A 21213-nucleotide genomic window follows, 5' to 3' on the forward strand; every position below is an offset into this window, starting at 1 on the left:
TTAAAGTTAAAAACACATTCATTATTTCATACATTTGTTCAATGTTCAAAATCTTGACCTCCCAAGTAGAGGCTTGTCAGCTGAAATGCTTCTTTTGAATATTATTACTCATCAACTCATTTCCAGACAAACTCAGAGTGATGTCCTGCAGGAGAGAAAGTGAAGGACACACCGAGCTCTTGCGGGATTTGACCCAGCGACCTCACCGCTGCACCTCGGCCAAATAAACCCACCTTTCCCCAGCTGAGGAAACTGTCACCTTTAAAGTGCACAACACAGCATCTGAATATTCAGTCAGAGTTTAATGACTGTTCCCCTCTGACACGACTCATCAGTCATTTGGATGCTCAGGACGGGGGTGAAATGCCGATGAGGAGGGTTTGACCCTAACGACATAAATATTTGATCGTTTTCCACTCACTGTATTTTCATCGGATGTCCATCAGTCAATCAACCAGACCGTAATGTATCGTAGGTCTGCACAAAGACATTTTACACGTTAGACAAACGCCCCACAAATGTCAGTCATCCACAAATAACCTCCCCGAAACACAAACGCCAGATAAAACACTGACCTTCCAACGAGGAGGAAGCAGCCGCGGAGCTTCTGTGGTCGCCTGTGAAGGTCGTGAGTGGGATCAGCAGTAGCTTAGCCTCGCTGGTGTGAACCCACGCCACCTTTGATCTGGCTCTCAGCCGCACCCTGTTCGGTATCAAGGTTGTGTGTCGCCGGCTGCTGCCCCGGCTGCTCTTTGATGAAGGTCTCCTCAGTGGAGGGCACCGCACAAAAGAGATTCACCTTCAGCTTCATGTGAGGAATCGGATGTGGTGTGTGGGAGTGAACGATCGATTCCACACGGTTCACTTCTCAAGCCAGAAACCAAAATACAACAGGTGTGAGAGGTGCCTCAGACAAACAGCCGGGAACAACAGGTTCCAGGTCAAACTGAACCGTGGTGAAGATCATGTGCATTGTGAAACCAATGTGAAGAAGTAGTTGAGACAGCATCAAACAAAAGATGAAGAAACAGAAGTGGAAAGCAGCTCAGAGGAGTCTGTTCCTCTGATGGTTGAATGACGAGGACTTTATTTTGACAGTGACAAGAAAGTGAAAAAAGCGATTGGTTCATTTATTTTATCCATATAAACAGAAATACTAATTTATACAAAAAGAACTCACTGACGTCAGACCTCAAATGTCAATAATTCATAGACACAAATGCAATATGAAAATAAAACTAACTGGATCAGATGTTAACAATGTGACATAGACGTGAACCTTGGATTTGACCATGCTCTGAACTTTCAGGTGTGAAAAGGCCCTTTGCCTCTAAACTTATCGGTTGCAGAAGTTAAAGCATTACTGCGTTAAACTATCTGACCTCATCGTGATATCATGATGACATCGTTCCAACAATATGATTTTTCATGACGCCATTATGACTTTACACATGGGCAATAAATTACCAATCAATAAACTCATTAGCTTTGTCTCTGTAATCCCAATATTTATACAGATATCTGGGGAAATGTGTTAAAGTTGATCTTTGACAGAAAACATTTAAACTGACTGTTTGTTTAATGAGGGCCAAATAAATACATTTACATTTTATTCACACGCTGCATAATCAACCTGCTGCCAGGAGGCGTATGAAGCTGAGGTTTCACTGTACACGGCTCCTTTTCCCTGCTCCACTGTACCTGAACCTGAAATGAACATTTACAAGACCTCAGCGCCGAGCCACAAGGAGCCGCACGGCACCCGGTTCATTTCCCCACTGATACAGTGAACTGCCAACACTGATGAAGCCGCCGCATGATCATATCCAACAAAGCATCCAGGCTGAGGAATGAAAGCTGGCAGCCGGAATGAGAGGAGGCACATGTTCATACAGAGGGACGGAGAGGAACAATGACTCCGGAGTGACACACGAGAGGAAGCAGGTAATATCATGCAGGTGGGACTGAGAGTCGGAGTGGCAGGGGATTACACAACACACACACACACACAACACACACAAACTCACACACTGATAGCAGGAGTCAGTAGAGTGTAATGGCAATATCTGCTGTCTAATATCCAGAAAAGGAGAAAGTTGTGCACATCCACAGGAGACATATGCCATATATTAAAAAAGTATGAATACTAACTGAATTTAATAGCTCCTAAATAATTATTTGACTCATTATGTACATTCAATAGTAGAGCAAGGAGGGAAGCAACTCAGAAACGTTCCTTATTGTTGTAATTATCTTCCTTTTAGCATTAACATATCATCAACCACCACATAGAGCTTCGCACTGCAGCCCAGATAATAATAAGGGAAACCTGGACATGATTATGTTTTATATAAGACGACTTTTAAAACTTTATAGGAAAAAGCCTGGAGATTCAAATCCATGTTCTTTCCCCGTCTGTATAGAACACACACAGAGAGAAGCTTCCTGTTGTAGAAGGGGAACGTCACCATCCTCTCCTCCTGTGAAAAAATAAAATTGAAAATTGGATTGAAGCTATTTGTCCTCCTGATTATTTGTGGCCAGATCTGAGAGCTGTGGTGAAATGGCCTAACAATCAGACTAGGAACTGTTCTGCAGTGGAGGTGTGAGGAAAGTCATTTCTCCCACATTGTGAAAATGCATCGACAGGCTGTCTTTTGAATTATAGCCATGAAACTATCGCCGGTTCTACTTTGGACTCAAACCTGTTTTATTGCTGTTATAGCCGTCCTATTGCTACCTACCAGGATTTGTCATATTGAATATGTCCTGCATGAGTTTCCTTTCGAATGTGGTAAAATGGAAACTCAAAAGTAAACTGTGGTGGAGTTTAAATCATCTTCTGTCTGTGTGGCTCCACTTGATTCCCTTCTCATATTGAACGAGAGCAGAGCAGAGCTTAGTCCTGGAGACGTGAGGAAGCTGCAGTTTGATCTGAAGGTGCAGAGACAGCCAGGAGGCTAATGCTGGGTTCATGTCACATCCGTCTGTCTACATCTACTCATTTGTTCAGATGTCTGTTCAGCAGATTTTACAAGAAGTGAAGAGAACGGCTTCGTAATGAGACCCAGGAGAAAATGTAAAGAAGAAGAGAGGAAGCTGCTAACATTGTGTAGCAGGTTAGAAAAATAACTTAAATTAACTATACCATTTGAGGTTCAGTGTCTTGCTCAAGGAAACTTTGTCATGCAAACTGGAGGAGCCAGGGATCGAACCACGTATCTCAAGGTTAGTGGACAACTCTCTCTACCACTCCCGACCCACAGCTGCCCCATTAAACTGCCCAGTTTATTATGGAAATGTATGTTTGTGTGTGGTGCGAGGACATTAGCTAATGTAGAAAGGCACAATATACAAAATGCATTTAATTTACATTGAAAAAATTGGAAAAATGTGTGAAAGTCTGAATTTTCTGGCATTGTTTAAGCTCTTAGTTGCAGAAAATCCTTAATAATTAGTTTTCAGTAACAGACTTTGAAGGAAGCAACAAGGCCGGCCTCAGAGACACCTGGAGAGACATTCAAGAGCAAGCTTTAATTTGAACTTTGTAATAAATAACAAATAAAACTTTATTCATGAATCACTTCTGATCACAAAGTTACACGGTGCTCCCAAAGGAAAGAAAAACACCAGAGCAGGCAAACAAGCAATGAAATCATAAAAAAATATGAAAATGTCACAAGTATAGAGGAGAACACAGAGTGGGAAAATATGAAAGTTAAATATGCTGTGACTCTGTGTTTCACCTTATTCTAATCAATACTTGAACTGATTGTTTTTGTCACTTAGCTGCAGCACAACAAGTGGAAACTCAAACACATAAAACTGCTCTGGAAAGTTTACACAAACAACTTCTTTACACACAGCAGCATTTTGTTTTGTCCACACAGCTGCAATATTCATGTTTGTAGTAGATGGTTCTTTGTTGACGTCCCATGTTCAGCAGCTCGACATTAAATTCATCATTTAAAAATTCATGAATAAATGTTTAAAACAGGAAAACTGATGCAATACAACAACTGTTTCACTCCAGTTGTTGTTGATAGATTGATTACAAAGTTACACACCGACTTCAATAATGAAAACTATTCTTTATGTATTCAAATATATCTTTATTTAAATATCTATATATCTATATATCTTTATAGCAAATATATACGGCCACCACGTCGACCATCATGTTTAAAAGTGGAGTCGGGGACTTGTTAGAACTGAAAAGTTGAGCAGCTGTCGTGTCTGAGACGGACTGAGCTCGAGCAGTAATACATATGGTGAAAGATATAGGAGGTGCTCGAGGAAACTTTCTGACCCATTATAAAGAGTGATAGACGTGTGGGTTGGGGGGGAGGGCACAATCGTGTGGGTTTGGGTCTCAGTGTATCGCTGACACACACAGTTCCTTGCCCAGTTCCCATCAACTTCAATTATGGCTCTTATCTCCATTTTGAGAGAGTGAATGGCTTCAGCTGCCTCATTTACATTTCACACAGGTCTTTACACCCGGTGAATATCGGAGCATTTCCCGATATGGAACTTGGCAGAATGGATTATTCATGGCTGAACATCGGAGCACAGAACATTTAACGCAGGAGTTCTCAGCGCTGGCGTGTCAGTTCATTCTCTGACTGAATATTGTCGGGAAAAAAGTTGTGTCACCTCAGCGTCCTTAACGGTTGAGCTCAGCCGAAATGAGATGATGACATTTCACACTGCGATTTGTACTGGTCACTGTGTTGGGACCTGCTCGGGCTCAAACAGAGAAAGTGTGTGGTAGTGCTGGACTGCTCCCTGGTACACGTGACTCTGCTGCTAATAAGCATGTGTGGTCACAGCTCGACTGTAGAAATGGAATTATCCAAATGTCAAGATAGCATCAAATAATCTGCATTTTTTAATCTTTCCATTCGGCTCATATTCCACTAGTAAACGGTTCGGCTGCTCCAGTTGTTAAGGGAGTGATTTGAGGTTTACTGGACTGTGCGGCCTATCAACCCACTAATCCTAATACGATGCTTTAATTTGCTGCTCAACAAAATGGATCATTTTATTGCTTTGCAGCTGTTTCACTCTCCAAGCCACGGTCGCCATGTTTCCCACACGCTCCCATTCATTCTGCAAACCAAATATAATCAGTCAAGTTATCACCACACTCATCTTCTAACTTTTATTTTATTCGCAACATGCTGCTGGATTCTCTCGGCCTCTCTCAGGTCATTTGGTTCAAAAACAAGAAGAAATGCTCCCGTCTCCATCGCCCTGATCTCCCTGAAGAACCTCAACCAGCCTTACTGGCATTATTCATTCAAGTTCCTGCTCGGGGGTCACTGGGAGTCAGGAGGCCGATCCCAGCAGACACCGGGTGGAAAGGAGAAGATAAACAGCTGGTGACCAGTTCCAACACTGAGGCCCAAGCCAGGCTCAGACTACAGACGTTTTACAATCCTAAAGTGGTTTTAAAATCTGGGTGAAACTGCACAATAAGTAAAAAACGTAAAGACATGGGGCTAATTAAAATGTACAAATGTCATTTCAGGTATTTTCCCAATTAATTTGGTTTTAATTAGTTATTTGAGGCAATAGAGATAGGGGTGTACCCTCCTTCGGTGGCAAAGTGGCAGCTCCTATATCCGAGATGTTCAGGCTTCATTTACAATGAGAGGCGGTGGAGACGCGTCGGCCATCTTTGTATTCAGTCATTGAGTTGAACACGGGACCCGAGCTCCCAGATCAGATTCCTCCTCCAGTTGACCGGAGAGGTGAATCTGCCAGTTTAGTTTCCAACCTGTGGGAAATCACGTATTATTGTTGTGTTGTTTTTGTTGATGTTCAGTAATCTCAGTGTACGTCGGCACTGGGCCACTTGTAAAATATTCCAGCCTGTGAAGGTTCTGTCAGTGTCGGCTGGAGAGCGGCTTCACGTCGGCTCAGTCACCCTTGTAATGAAAACAAACACAGCCCCAAGGTGTTACTTATGAGACTGGATTTACCCGGCAAGGTCAGACAAGGGAAGAGAGAACAACAGTCTGAGAAGTGATATCAGTTTTCATGTTTCCCTCGGCTCATCCTTGGGTCGCTTCACAAACAAAGCTTTTTTTTCTAAAGTCCATTTTTCATCGGCCAGGGAGACACTGGCTGCTCCCGCTCTTCACCTCCCCTGCATCTATTAAGGATTTATGAATGATTCATTTTGGATTAATTACTTTAAAGGGAAACTCAGAGTTTGGAATCGGGCAGCGAGCCTCCTGCGGCTGAGTGACAGGAGCTTTGTGGAGATTCACAGTGTGTCGGTACGACTCCGCACGCCGGACATCGTCCTGTCTGAATAACATCATCACAAACACTCATGAGGGAGACTCACAAACTCATCTGCCTGTCGGAAATCCCTGAAAACACACAGCTCTGCAGCTCTTTGATCATCTTTGATGTGAAGTGAATGGGGCTGTGAATCAGCTGGACTTAAACCCATCTCTCTTTCACCAGACACAGTTTCCTGCTTTAGCTCTGGTTAATTAAAAATCCAAGCAGAGAGCAAAACCAAGGAGTTAGGACGAACAACACAGGGTTCCACATAGAAGAGGTTTGTCCATATTGACTTTCATAATGCAAGTTACATTCAACTGCTGTGGAAATGTGTATGGCTACTTATCGCACTTGGTTTTCTGCATAAACCTAAAAAATGTCATGTCACAAATTAACCCTTTAATGTGCATTTTTAAAACTGTATTACTCCTTATAACGAGCTCCCAGATTTGGTCTTGTGAGCTTAACTTCTAAATTAAACACTAGACATATTAGAAGTTATTCATTTCTCCAAAAATCCGATAAAACAAATGTGCAATATCTTCCTCTTCTGTCTGTGAGGTTGTCTTATGCCAGCTAATTGGCATTTAACTCTCTTTACAAACTGTTTATGCAAAGCTTTATCATTTTGATAAATAGTTATGCATTCTAGTAAATAAGCATTTTTCCCCAGAACAAATAGAAATTAAGTATAATTTGTAATATGAAGCTTGCTCAGAGACTAATTACACCACATTGTAAACAAGCAGAGGAAGACACTCGGATGAAGGTGGATACACAAACACACCCACACTAACTGACAGAGAGACAGCTGCCCACACGTCGGGGAGGATAAAAATAGTTCCCCCCCATCCGGAGCAGACGGAGGCTGACAGGTTCTGACTTGAACCTGCACATGACATCGGCTCAGCAGGATTCTGCTCATTTGTCAGCTGCAGTTTGGCCTGGACATCAGCCGCTCACCTGAGTTCCCCACCAGTTCACCACCAGTTCACCACCAGTTCACCACCAGTTCTCCACCAGGACGACCTGCAGCTGCAGCTACTGTCTTACCAAACCGTCTCCGGCAGACGACTGGGAAAAGGTTGAACAATTTGTTTCTGGGCCGTGGTGATGAAGAGGTTCTGTTCTTCTGGTGGAGAGCTTTATTTTCCCTGAATGGAGTGTTTACTTTCAATTTGTCACCTCCTGTGAACCACAAACAACTTCCAAGTGCTGAAAATGCCCAGAATCTGAATTTAATTTGGGTAAAAGAATATATGGAGACGTCAAACATCTGGAAATAGAAGTATATAGAACTAATGCAATGGCCGTCTTTTATAAACTATAAATATAATCTCTGTTGTTATCTAGTTGAGTAAAATCTTTATTAAAGGTCTGTATGTAACGTTAGGGAAGGGAGGTTTGAAATAAAGTGACAGATTAATTCAGTTAAAGAAAATATATCTAAAATGTTTTTAACAAATTACAAATTCCATCCATTCCAGACAATTGTATTTGTTTTAGCCAATGCCAAAGAAGATAAGAATCAATTTATTTGAAAGAAACAGAAATGTTTTAACCAATGAACGTTATCCATATTTCTGCATCAGCTCATCAGTCCATCCTTCATTTGTGATTCCATTGGTTGTATTTTTTATATTTCCGTGTGTCTATCTATTTGTGATGACATATCCCAGCCCCATAGGGACCAATGATACCTCTCTTGGCCTGAATCAGTGGAAAGATGTTCTTCTATTCTTCCCATTTGCTCTTTGCTGCAGGTGTTTCACTCTTATACCTTCCAATGTAAAATACTCCAAAGGTGTTTGTCATGGATTCAGGAGACTAGGTCACAGTTGTCAGTTTTTCCTTTTTGACAAACTCTTGTGTGTTTTTTTTTTTTCCCAGTGTGTCTGGCATCATTCTAACCTTGTCAAATTCCTCTCCTGCATAACAAGCTTCTCAAGCAGGAGAGTCACATTGTCACAGCATGTCGATGTGCTGATTTACATTCATCCTGCCATCAATCCCTCCAGCACCTTTTCCACACATGCAGCCTGGTATCAGCACCCCCCACCTCCATGTCGTCCCTGACCAGGACCCCATTTGATCCAAACTCATGTGATTTGATTTCATCTGACCGAAGAAAATGCACCAGGCTTCTTCTCCTGTTTGTTGTTGAAATGTAATCTTGCAGTTTCTAGGAGTTTTCTCCTCCTCCCTTCGCCCACGGAGGCTGATGCCACGCGATGTCTGATCCGTCGCCGATAAGCAGACAATCCTCGCCCCAAGTCAGAAGCAATTACCCGTCCACTTTTCAAATCAAGGATGCACAAAGGCTGAATCATGTGGCATCATTTTTTGGGGAGACAGCAACTCTGCTTCCTTTATTGATTTGTGAACCTCCCAACCTGCTCCTGTCGGTCTCCTGATCTGGTTTATTGCTTTTCCAGGCGTGTGGATTGATATAAGATGATGTCATTTTGAGTTATTAAACATTTTTAGTGAAATTGCACGAGGAGTTTACACAGGTTTGTTGTATAATGCAGCTGTAAATAATTTCCATTTAATATATTTATTTTCTTGACAACACAAAGAAATGTATAGATTTAAAAAATAATCTTAAGTATTAAGTCTATGTTGTATATGTTTAAACTTGATAAGTAAACTTTAATAACTGCATGGCTAGAAGTTATGATGGGCAAAAGATATTTTTTCATAATTTGGATAAAATGACCTTAGTTATAAAGAGAAAGGAGCTGAAAAGAAATATAAGCCACTTTAATTTACCGCACCGTCCTCTCTAAGGATTCCATTTGAGATATACTGTAAAAATCCAATTTATGCCAAAAGAAAAGATCTCTCTTTTCAAGGAGATCACTCCATTCAGGTAATAGAAGGATGTCTGGTGTTCACCCAGAGGACAGAGACAGAAACTGTGGGGTCATGAAACCTGTTTTTTTATATATCGTGAGCTACTGTCTATGCAAGACAGTCATCAGCAGTGTCGGGAGGTAGAAAGTGAATCAATCCGAGGTGGCAAACGAACTCTGCCAAATTAAAACAGACTGAAGAATTCTCCTGTAATTACCGCTGTGCTCAATTGACCTGAACACGATTGCTGAGAGGTTCTCTGTAGTTCAGACAGGAAGAGGTAAAGTGGGACAGTGGTTCCTGCAGAAGACACTCAGAGCGTCTCTAACAGAGGAGCAATGCCGGGACAGAAACCTTCAACCGTGAGTCCGTCACCGCAAATAAACCTGGACGTGTAGTTACTGAAAGCTTCAGGGGTCTGAACCGGTTATTAAATTTCACTCTGGTAGGTGTTTCACTCAGCCGACATCGATCTTTAGAGAGTGTGAGCGAGAGGAACATATGTATTGCAGCAGTGTTTGAGCACCGAGCTGAAGCTCTCTGGAAAGCCGCGGGGCTTCAGAGTGTTGTGGAGCGTGATATTAAGGCCAACGCTTCCCACCGAGAGGCATCATCAGACCAGTGACTATGACAGACAAAACCCCTGAGCTGGAACAGCACCCGGGGAATGAACAGAGGTGAGTTAAAGCTTCATTCTGAGCAGACACTCGTATTTAACACTCGCCTGAGTTTAACATGCAGCTCAAACCAGGTTTGATCCGCTTCCTTTGGGTCTTTTAGACGTTAGACAGATTTCCTCTTGTGTCAGAGCTAATAAACCTCTCCTGTGTTCCGCTGGCCTCATGCAAGAGGTTCAAAACCACCTGAAAGGTATAGAAACAGACTGTTTTTTTACTTTTTTATTACTGTATTATCCCACCTATAGTATATTCATATTTATATATTTTTATATATTTATCTTGCTCATAGTTCTTATATCATGCAATACGTGTTAATACTGTACTATTCCATATATATTTCCTACTGTACATATCTTATATATTTACATTCCATTTTAAATACGCACAACACTCAAGACTTTTACTGCCTTTTTTTGCACTTCTGGTTAGATGGGGTAAAAGACCAAAATCAATGCATCCATCAATTATCACTGTAAACTGCACATGTGGAAGAACTGGAAACTTCCACATGTGCAGTTTACGATGATACCGTTTTCTGTAAATCCTCTGCATTACTCAGGTGAGGGGTGGAGCAGCAGGTTTCAGAAGGCAGAGACAGGAAGTGATGTAATCACTCCCCTGCAGCGATCACGTGATCATCAACACTGTCATCAGCTCTTATCACCACAAACTCTCCTGACAGCTTTGTCAGTGTCTTCTACTGGATTCACACCTCCTCAGGAGAAACAGCAGAGAATCTCCGGAGTTCAGTGCACGTGTGAAAGCGGCTTGAGAGGAGTAGTCTGATCATTTGTAGCCTGTTTCAATAGTTTTTGGACTTAGACCTGTTAAAGGAAACTAAATGCATAGCTCATTGTTGTGCCTTTTTGGCAATCAGTCTTTTAATTATGTTAATTTGCCACTCAACCTTTGATAATGGCATAACAACTTGCTCCTAACCCCTTGTAGACGAATGTCTCGGATTTGCCTCAAACCCCATTCCGGTCTTAATGCCGCTGAGGTGACGATTGTGCCTGATGGTGCAAATACTACACATGTAAAGGAAGGTATTAGAAGCACTCTGCCGCTATCTAGTGGTTGAAGTGGATATTACATACTAGCCCCCTGGGACTGTGCAGCAAAGTTACTTTGAGGTATTAAGCTGTATTTTAAATACTGTGATGATGGAATGAGTGTACAGAAACATATGTTGTTATTCAATTTCAATTAAAAGCAATATCAATCTACATACAAGAGACTGGAACATTTGTTAAATTAAGGTTATGTCCCATTATGCCTAATGTCGCTAAAATGCCTCATACCTTGATTTTATATCTACTGTATATGCTATATTGAAATTAACAATCTCCACTTAATTTAGCATCTGTATGACAGCCAGAAACACAAATAATATTTTTTTTCTATAATTGGAAATTAATTCAGGCAGTAAGGGGCTAATGCATTCAATATGCCCAAGTCAACATTACCCTGGTACACTGTGTTTATGTTTCCATGGCTGCCCTCTCTCCTCTCACTCACGTCCCATCTGGGATGTTTTCTCCACACAGCAATGGTCTGGTAGAATTTTAAGCATCTTTTCCACCAGGACGATGGCAGAGCCGGTTCAGAGACTGCTCCTTTTGTGTGACTGCAATGCACCATTTCTATAACACAATTTCCATTCCATTTGCCACAGCACTAGAAATGATGGCATCATTACAACTTTCATTTGAAGGTTTCTGCTGCTTTGGCTCATGTTCTCTCAGAACGGCAGATGTTTTCACCCGTGACGAGTCACATGCAACTTTTTGTCGTACCAATTTTGTGAAGAAGATTGTTTCTTTCTGGTGAAAATTATCTGTTCTAGATTAGGCACCAGCATGACACTGGTTGGAATGGGTGATCAGTCGACCACCTGCTGGTGAGTTGATGAGAATCAGCTTCTGTTAAAGTGTCATGTTTCCTCAATCGAACACAACAAAGAGACTCATTAGATCATAACTTTTTTCTGTTGGCATTGTATTGTATAGTATGTTGAAGTCCAGTTGAAGGATGCGATATGGGGATTCAAGAATTCAAGAAGAAACTTTCTTAAACATCACAAGATTGTTTTTCAACATTTTCCTTGATTTCTCAGAGAATAATTTGTGATGCAAATAATGAGGTATATTTAGAAGAGTGTGAGATATTTTGTGCAACTAGTGGACTCTTGGGTATCGGTGGAAATATCTGAGTATCATTCCAATATCCTCCTGTACAACAGGATCAGTGTGGACGGACAAAGGGTGTTTACAGCCTTGACACTGAGCTCCTACCTGTCAAATCCTCTTTCTGTGCTTCCTCCATAGCCCCCCCCCCCCCCCCCCCCCCACTCACTCTCAATACTCACATTTGAGGCTGAATTTAAAAAGCGAGATTAAACACCCCATTTCCCACAAATGCTCCCCCTATGGCCACAAAATGTCAAGCTAACATTTGCTAATTCCGCTGCTTTATGGGCGCGCGGCCGCTCGTCAGCGTGGAGATGTGTTTCCAAACTGGCCATGGAGGAGGGAATTACTCTGCTGTAATGAGATCCCCCTCAATAACCGGAAATCTACATGTTTACTCACTGGACCGTTTGAAAATGCCTGCAGCTGATATTCTCCCGCAGCAAATCAAATATGTAGGAGGTTAATGTTTCTCCCGACGCTGCAAAATGGAGATGGAAGTATTTGCCTCGGAGTGACCCCTCGGATTAAACGTATCATGGACTAAGTTTTCTTTCTTTATTCTTTGATAACATTAAATATAGAAACTTTCATTTAATCCAGGTTGTTAATTAAGCTTGAATGAATGAGTAATGATTTACAAAAAGAAAACTGCTTCAATTCTCCCTTCAAATCGATGCACAGTCCCAAAAACATTGGTATAAATTACATTGTCTGGACATTGGTAATGTTTGACTTTCACAAATTTGCATATGATGTTGCCACTGCACCTCTGTGACGTCTTTCCACAGGATTTGAAGAACCTGGCTGCAGAGAAGTGATCTCAGCCACGAGCACATTGCTGAGGTTGGACTGATAAGGACCTGGCTCACAGGCAGCCATCCAGTTCTTCACCAACGTGCTGGATTGGGGTTGAGTTCAGAGCTCTGCGCAGCCACAGGCTGGAAAATGTCTTCAATTCAATTTGACCCCATATAAAAGGTCTTTAAAAAAGTATCACACTTACTTCAATTCAGTTTGGTTTATTCTTTATTATACGCAAAAAAAAGATTCTCTACTCTGCAGGACAAAAGAAGAATCACTTGTTTCTTGCCTGTTTCGGTATTAAAATATTACCTCTCTCGTCAGTTTGCTAGCGAATTAATGAACATGGAGAAAAGCTAATTTATCGATGAGTGGTTTAGGATTACGAGAACTTGTGGAGAGCGGTGGATAAAGATAGGATTCAGAAAGTCGATCAAACTCGGGACAATAAGGATTCTAAGTTTGGTCTTAAATCGAATTTCAAGTGGTATTAAAAACCTCCTGACTGGTAGACACCCTGTTCCGTGTTACTCTCTATAACACTTTTGTGAGCATTAAGATTCAAATGAAATCAAACCAAATTGCCAGAGAGTAGATAGAAGTGGGAGCAGCTTGAACAACTTGACATGCTGGCGTGTTCCTCTGCTGATCCATGACGCAGCTCTTATCGTGAACTAATGACCGAGTCGGGGTGTATCTCATTCCCACTGGTGTTGGGCGCTTGTTATTCTTCATTGTAGCCGTGGATCGTTATCTGCCTCCATCATCTATAACCGGCCAATGCGTTCCTTTAGCGAGGTATTTCCAAATGGCCCTCTCATTAGCATAATGCCTCATTAATTCCGGGTCTGGCCCCCGGTGCCGTCTGATTCTCTCCTGACCCCGTGTGAACCCGACTGTGATAACGGCTCATGCTGTAAATCTCCAGGGAGCTTATCGTGTGGGACACATTCGGGGCGTCGCTGAGCTTCACTTCCTTCTGCTGCTCACAAACGGATAAATCCCCAGGATGCAGACTTAGGGATCATAAACTGATTCTTTGTGATATTTAGGATGAGATGGAAATCTTCACAGCATCTTATGAGACAACTGGGATAGAACAGTGGTGGTGTCCATCTCAGTCTGTATATGCATCACCTCACATATATATATATATATATATATTCCTTTATTGACCAAGCCTGTAAAATGCTTTCGTTTCCACTGATATTGACAGAGGATGATAATATTCTAAATAAAACATTTTCACAATGTTTTTATATGGATAAATATTAATTTTATAGCAGTTTTTCAACATGACGTGGCAGAACCTCAACCATTTTCCACTCTTTCAGCTAACAACTTATAAACTATTATACTTTTGGTTTATTTATTACTTTTTTATTCACAACTTTGAGCTTCAGTATCACCTTTTCATCTTCTGTATGTAGCTCAAGTTTCAACTTAATTGAACTACTTAGAGATACTTTCAGTTTAGCTTGATAAGGACTTTTCATTAGTTATTTTGTATCTACTCTTTGTGTCAACACCACCCTGATCTGTGTACTGTGTAGTAGACCAGTGGCTGACGGGGTATTGATTATTGTGACAGAGAATATTAATATATGATCATATAAAATCATAATTTCACAATTTTGTAATTTGATTGGTTGTTTTTCTGAAGAAACAAGTTGTTTAAGCTCATCATCATTCATATTGACTGATGATTGATGGTCCATGGAGATGGTTGTGGACACAAGTCTTAATATTAAATGGAAGTAGGTGATTTTCTCTCTCATGAACTTTACGACCACATTTGCCTTTCCCCCCATTGCTCTAAGGAACTCCCCCTCCTCTCCTGCCATCTGGTGGTCCTTTTCCGAATCGGATTGGAGAGGATGTGATTAGGAATAAATTGCAGTAGTCAATTATTGTATTTGAAAACAATAACATTTCATCAAAATTAATCTTTAAGGTCTAAATCCAGAGTCACAGTGCGTCGCAGTGTAATAGAGCTTAATGTCAAATGCACTCGTCCTTGTCTCCAACCATGTTTGTTCACTCCTCTCTGAGTTTAACACAATCACATAAAATCTATTACATGTTACTTCAACCTAAGACCCTCTGGGATTCAGTGGCTCGTTTTCAACTTGTTAGTTGAGACAAGAAACTTTAAATTAATGTTGAATCAACTTCCACCACAAATAAGGTTTTTGGAATCACCTCATGTTCAGTCTGAGATCAGCTGTTTGTCTGGAGATAGAACTACTGCTGCTGTGTGGCACACTCCTGTCCACCAGGAGGCGACATCATGACTTCTACTTTAAAAGGTGAGATCAATCCAGAGCAGGGCACAAAGCCTGATTGGCTGAACAGAACTGAGTGAAGTTGTCTTTCTATCATTAAAGCTGCTAAAGCATGAATTATTTTATACAAACAACTGTATCTGACCTCAGATCAGGAAAGAAATTTCACTCAAATGAAAAAAAATATTTATTTAAAAATGTAAACGCAAAGTTTGGTACAGAAAGTGTCATTCATAGAAATCAGTACTTCAGCCAACTACTCTGACTTCACGACATGAAGATCATTTTGTGCATGTGATACATTTAATTCACGACTCGCTGCTTCCTGTCAGAGGCGTCCGGGTTGTGGGGACAGACAAAGTGTCTCTGTTTGCAGGACCATGGAAAAACATCACTAAATATCACACAGTTTAACTTTGGGGCCGATGCAGACCGATAACAGGTACAAGAGCCAATCAGAAGAGAGAAAGCAAGTCTGCAGGAGAAATAAATAACAGCGGCTGATTTCCAGAGGCAAGAGGTTCATGCAGAGCTGCTATCGAGTATCATCAATCTGTGTTAGCATCGTTAGGTAGAGGAATCCGGTCCAGCGCTGACGATGGAGCGCTGTGTGGTCCAGGGAGGCTGCTGTGGGGGGGCTGGGGGGTCAGTCTAAAACGTGTTGCGCTGCTCTGCGGCCGGAATCTGCGAAGCCAGTTTACCATAGCCGCCTCTGGCTGGGTCGTAGTCCTGCCGGTACTCATCCCTCACCTACAGGAGCAACACAACACAGCACACAGGTACATCAGAGAATTACACAGATTAACAAACAGAATGATCCATAAACATAAAACCTTTACAAGATAAATCAAATGCGTGACATCCACCTGAAGCACAGAAAACTTGCATTTTATTGTATTTTCATTTCAAGTTCTCTATATTTTAATGTATTTGTTGTTTCTTTATATTTACAGTGATTAATAATATGTTTTATGATAATATAATATCCTGGGGGTATTCTTAAAAGCAAACTTTAATTTACAATACTAATATAAGTTTGGCCTGTGCAAAATATTTGCTGTTTCTTATTAAAATTCAGGCAGAAATCTTGTGGAATACAACTACATGCAAACGGGACGTGATTTTATATGTTGTATTTGTTAACATAATAAAATAATAAACAAACACATTCATTTTTCAAATGCCAAACAACAGTAATGTTATCTCTTCAAAGGCCATGGTTAATCATGCATAATTCATTTTGGAACTTATAACACTTTCTAAATATCATACTGGTGTAATAAAATGTCATGAGGGTTTTTTTTTTAAAGCAATTTCAGTATGTGTCATTTTTCAAATGTCATATTATTCTGTGTTTTTTATTATTGTTTTCTCAAACTGCTGCAAGGTCCAAACTTTTCAAAATGCTCAGCTTAGAGAGAGAGAGAGAGAGAGAGAGAGAGAGAGAGAGAGAGAGAGAGAGAGAGAGAGAGAGAGAGAGAGAGAGAGAGAGAGAGAGAGCTTAAACTCCAATCGGCTGTTCCCAGTATGGAGGAGAATCAGATGCTGGGAATAAGTCTGTATTTTAATCTATACATCTTGAACTGCCCTGTGTTGTTTTTTGGACTTACGGTGCTGATATACAGGTTGTTTGAAATAAATAAAGGAATCAGTGCTTTACATATTCATTTCTGAAAATATAAACATCAGCATCCACAGTGTGATATTCACAGGTTCAGTAAAGTGTCTTGAATCCTCACCTGTCCTCCAGATTTGCCGCGGCCGTGCTGGCGTCCCTCTTTGAAGCCGGCGTCCCAGTCTGTCCTGATGATGCGGTCGTCGAGACGTGTGCCGTTAATGAAGCGCATGGCGTGTTCTGCGTCTCCACGCATGTAGTATCTGGTACAGCCGGAGGGTCAAGGTCGGTCACAGGCCGTTTCATGGAGATGCATGTGTGTGATTTTTGTGAACAACAGACATTTTTTATTTGGGGCGTTTCATTTCAAAGGATACTCGACAAAACAGAACCCGCAGGCCGTCTTCTTGACTTTGTCCAGACCAATGATGATGCGCTTCACGTCTCCACTTTTAGAAAACAGCTCGTGCACCTGCAACATTCGGAAAAAGGAACAACCGAACATCGGTTATTTGAACAACCCACAGGAAGAAGAAGCCAGAGTCAGGATTTAACTGATGAACTCGTACCTGCTCCTCTGTGGTGTAAAAGGACAGGTTCCCCACGTACAAAGTGTTGCTCTGCTTCAGCAGCTTCTCCTGGTCATAGCGATTACCCTGGAAAAAAAATGAAGCCCAAGATGAAAACAATTCCTGGCTTATCTCTGTTGCTACTGAAGCTATTTTTAGACTGATCTGATTTTATTATGTTAAAAGCAGGAAAAGAGACGGCTGCTTCCTCTCGATTAAATCTGGTCCTAAACTGGAAAGGTTTCAGGAAAAATGCACAATAATCACACATTTTAAGCTTATTACATTTTCAAGGACTACAAGCATTTTGAAAAACAACCATCAGGTCAATTCAAATGAAAAACATAGTGCTTTCTAAACAAACACCACAGGCTGGAGGTGAAATGATCAGTAATGTATTTGAATGGTGGATCAACAAAACAAAATATAAGGAACTGTTATAGATGATAATTAAAAGAGTTACAATGACAGATATCCGCTTGTCACTGTTCCTGCAGTGTAAAGAGGTGAAGCTGCCAGTTTCAGGGCTTCATCTCATCATCATCAGTAAACAACCACTTGTGAAGTTTTCCATTTGTAATCAACTAATGGAAAGTTATTCGTATTTAAAAAAAAACATGAAAAAATAAATTTAAATAGCATTGGCTTCATTAGAAACGAGCGGAAACGAGGGCTCCTCCACCGACAATAGGAGTCCGAGGGGGGACCGATTTGGACAAACACCGATGCTCTGGATGAAACTCTCTCACTCCAGTTCACGTTATTAAACGTCTCAGTTAATTGTCTCCAACCCGGGACATAAAACAACATTACACTTGTCCCGCACGGTTCATGGAGTCGAGTCAATGTGCGACGAGCTCATGCGTTTGACCCGTGTTTGCTAACGGTGGCTAGCTGTTAGCTCACGTGTCGCGTCGCTATACGCGTTACTCGGTCGTTTACCTTGAAGTGCTGGTCCCGGTACTGACTGACGTCGATGTACGAGTCGCTGTTCAACGCGTTGAGTTTCGCAGACATGACGAAGTTGTTGTTGTTGTTTCACGATCGGCGGCTAATTCCGCTGCTAGCAGAGCGGGATGTGGGCGAGGAAACACTTCCGGTTTATGTGTCCGTCCTCTGCAGGGCTCCGACAGGAAATATTTGTTAAGAAGACAATGGCGCCCCCTGTATTTACCACTTTGAATCAAAGTACATGTAGTCTAAAATACTACACAAAACAAACATGTAAAAATAGAAAAACCTGCTTTAAACAACTTTTATATTAAAACCTCACATGCATCATAACAACCAGCCCATTGAAATACTTCTAATCTCATCAAGTGGGTAATATTAGTTGTTTATGAAGTGGCAGATATGTTAATGTCTCATTCTTTGGCCACCATGTTAGAATAAAGTGAAGTGTCCATGTGTTCACATGTGACAATAAACAACCATTGACTTTGCAGAATAGAGCCAAGCCGACTATCTCAAGTTTAGATCAGAGACATTAAAGTTGAAATTGAAGTTTTGAGTCACAGAACTTCACACGCAGGTTAATATTGGTAAATATTAAATTTCCAGGGTCTTTCTTGTGCATGATTATGGGATGTTACACCCTACAAGAATACAGAAATTACACAGAGTTCATGCCCCTGCATTATAAAATAACTTGGGGGGGGGGGACACACATCTTTCATGCCCACCATAAACCTGACAACAAATCTACGCTTTTTATTTATTGTGCAGATGTAAGGCAGTATTAGTATTTTATTTTGAAATGCTGCATCTGATTAACTTAAATAAAAGCATGCACAGAATATATTATTCAGTGCATCAGACTTGAAAACTTTTCATGGTTAATAAACTATATATGCGTAGGGCTTGATCCAAAAAAATCTTAAATATAATATCCGGATCATAAAAATGTGATTGAAGGAAATTTAAAAACCGGTTTTCTTGGCAAAGAGAAACAAAACACTCATCAGACAGGAAAGATTCCCGCAAGGTCCACATTTTATTATTAGAATTCAAATATTGAGCACAAAAACTTTTGACACTGATTTTTCTCTGGCCTGATCTAAATCAACCACCTAATAAATGTTGTAGAAAATAACACTTGGATGTGAATGAATCTTTTCATTAATCACAGAGAATTAAAAACAACAAAAAAAAGGAACAAGAGACGTAAAAGTAGGGCACGGCGTTAACATTCGCCTCTGGACAAATACTTGGCTGAGCTACTACCTGACAATTCCACTTATGTTTTCCGAGAAGAGTTAGTTCTTCTACCATTTAATAACTTCCTGTCAATAACTCAGAGCATTATTATTACAGCCATTGAAAAGAGGACGATGGTGTCGACTCTTCTTCCAGATTTGCAGCGTCGTCTTCATCAGAGGTCGGATGATCTCCACTGTGTGTTGCAGCACCTCCTGGAACCTGGAAGAAAACAACAACACTTATTCAACAGCACAAAAACAGAGAAGCTCATCTGAATACATGTGAATTTTGATAAATGCTATGTTTCCATGTTTTATAGAACATGTTTTCACTTTTGTGTTTTGTGTACAATGGACCCTACACAAATCTGAATACTTTACACCTGAAGCGGGTCCTCTCCAGAGGCCGCCATGTTTAAAAAGTAGCCCAAACTGCAACAGGCAACTTCACCACTAGATGTCACTACATTCTACAAACTGAACCTTTAAGTGTGTGTGAAAGCTGAGGGAATCTAAAGTTGGTGGATACTTCGTCTTCTCTTCATTACATTTCTACAACATATGGTAACGTAAGAGTACTTAGTTACTCTTCACCATTTATAGTAACGTACGTGTTGAATCTTCCCCTCCTCTGCCTCCTCTTCATCACAGGTCGGATCTCCTCTCGATGCTGAGCAGCTCCACCTCGAAGATGAGCGTCGCTCCGCCGGGGATCTTCGGCGGTGCCCCCCGGTCTCCGTAGCCGAGCTCCGAGGGGATGACGAGCTTCCTCTTCTCGCCCTCGCACATGCCGAGCAGCCCCTGGTCCCAGCCCTTGATCACCTGCCCGGTGCCCAGCGTGAATGTGAAGGGTCTGTCGCGGGGGATGCTGCTGTCGAACTCGGTGCCGTCCTCCAGCTTCCCGGTGTAGTGCATGTTGAGCACGTCCCCCTTGCGGGACTTGATGGGGCAGTTGTCGACGCGCTTCTTGATGCCGATCTGCAGCTTCTTCTTGTCGGCTCCGCTCACCGCCGCCGGGCACAGAGACAGCAGCGTCACCGCGAACAGGACCAACACCCGCATGGCTGCAGCCCGGTTCGTCCCTCGAGTCTCCGGGTCAGATTAAACTCGAAAGCTCGAGTCTCCGGTTTGGGTTTTGGAGAATAAAGATCGATGCTCAGCGAGAGAGAAAAAATCCTGCACGGGAGGAAGTGAAAGGGAATTCTGAGGCCGGAAGCGGAAGTTTGGTGGAGCACCGGTTACCGGATAAAAAAAATCTGGAAAAAACGTGAGATGGGATTCGATAGAAATTTGTTCCCTCTAGAAACCAAAATAGAATCATCAATATTCAGCTTTATTTATCTTTATTGCTCAGTTATTAAATCATCATTAATTCATCTAAAAAAACAGTTAATGATTTAATCTAAACTTTCAAAAAGGAGTGAGAAGTACAAACTTATTTACTCTCAACCCTTCTCCATAGGTCATTAGTTAATAATTATATTATATATATATGATATATATATATATATCATTATAACCTACATACCCAAAATCAAATATAAACAAATTTGCATTCTTATTTATAGCAAAAAGAGAGGAAGACAAACTTAGGAACAATATATATTAAGGAACCAAATAAAGAAACAGTTCCTCTTTTCAAAATTGGTTCGTAAAATTGTTAATGTATGTATAAAAACACATAAATATATGATAAAAACACAGAAACGTAAAAAAC

At 41.2% G+C, this 21213-nt stretch overlaps 2 protein-coding genes across 3 annotated transcripts; both read right to left on the bottom strand.

Annotated features, from left to right (window-relative positions):
- Nucleotides 1-15288: 15288 nt before the first annotated feature.
- ncbp2 (nuclear cap binding protein subunit 2) lies at nt 15289-18422 on the bottom strand. Its single transcript, XM_062396337.1, has 5 exons — nt 18241-18422; nt 17299-17385; nt 17107-17201; nt 16854-16992; nt 15289-15864 (listed from the first exon to the last, which is right to left on the bottom strand). Exons 1-5 carry the CDS (start codon nt 18313-18315, stop codon nt 15766-15768), a joined length of 495 nt encoding a protein of 164 aa, XP_062252321.1. The 5' UTR covers nt 18316-18422; the 3' UTR covers nt 15289-15765.
- Nucleotides 18423-19574: 1152 nt separating this feature from the next.
- On the bottom strand, nt 19575-20712 carry fkbp2 (FKBP prolyl isomerase 2). Of its 2 annotated transcripts, none has more exons than XM_062395034.1 (2): nt 20108-20710; nt 19575-19716 (listed from the first exon to the last, which is right to left on the bottom strand). In XM_062395034.1, exon 1 carries the CDS (start codon nt 20556-20558, stop codon nt 20142-20144), a length of 417 nt encoding a protein of 138 aa, XP_062251018.1. In that variant the 5' UTR covers nt 20559-20710; the 3' UTR covers nt 19575-19716; nt 20108-20141. The 2 variants fall into 2 exon arrangements, 1 of the variants encoding a protein (XP_062251018.1); XR_009921924.1 differs by having other exon boundaries at nt 19577-19716; nt 20091-20712.
- Between the last annotated feature and the right edge of the window lie 501 nt (nt 20713-21213).

The sequence above is a fragment of the Platichthys flesus genome, chromosome 9, assembly GCF_949316205.1.
Source record: "Platichthys flesus chromosome 9, fPlaFle2.1, whole genome shotgun sequence".
NCBI lineage: Eukaryota > Metazoa > Chordata > Actinopteri > Pleuronectiformes > Pleuronectidae > Platichthys > Platichthys flesus.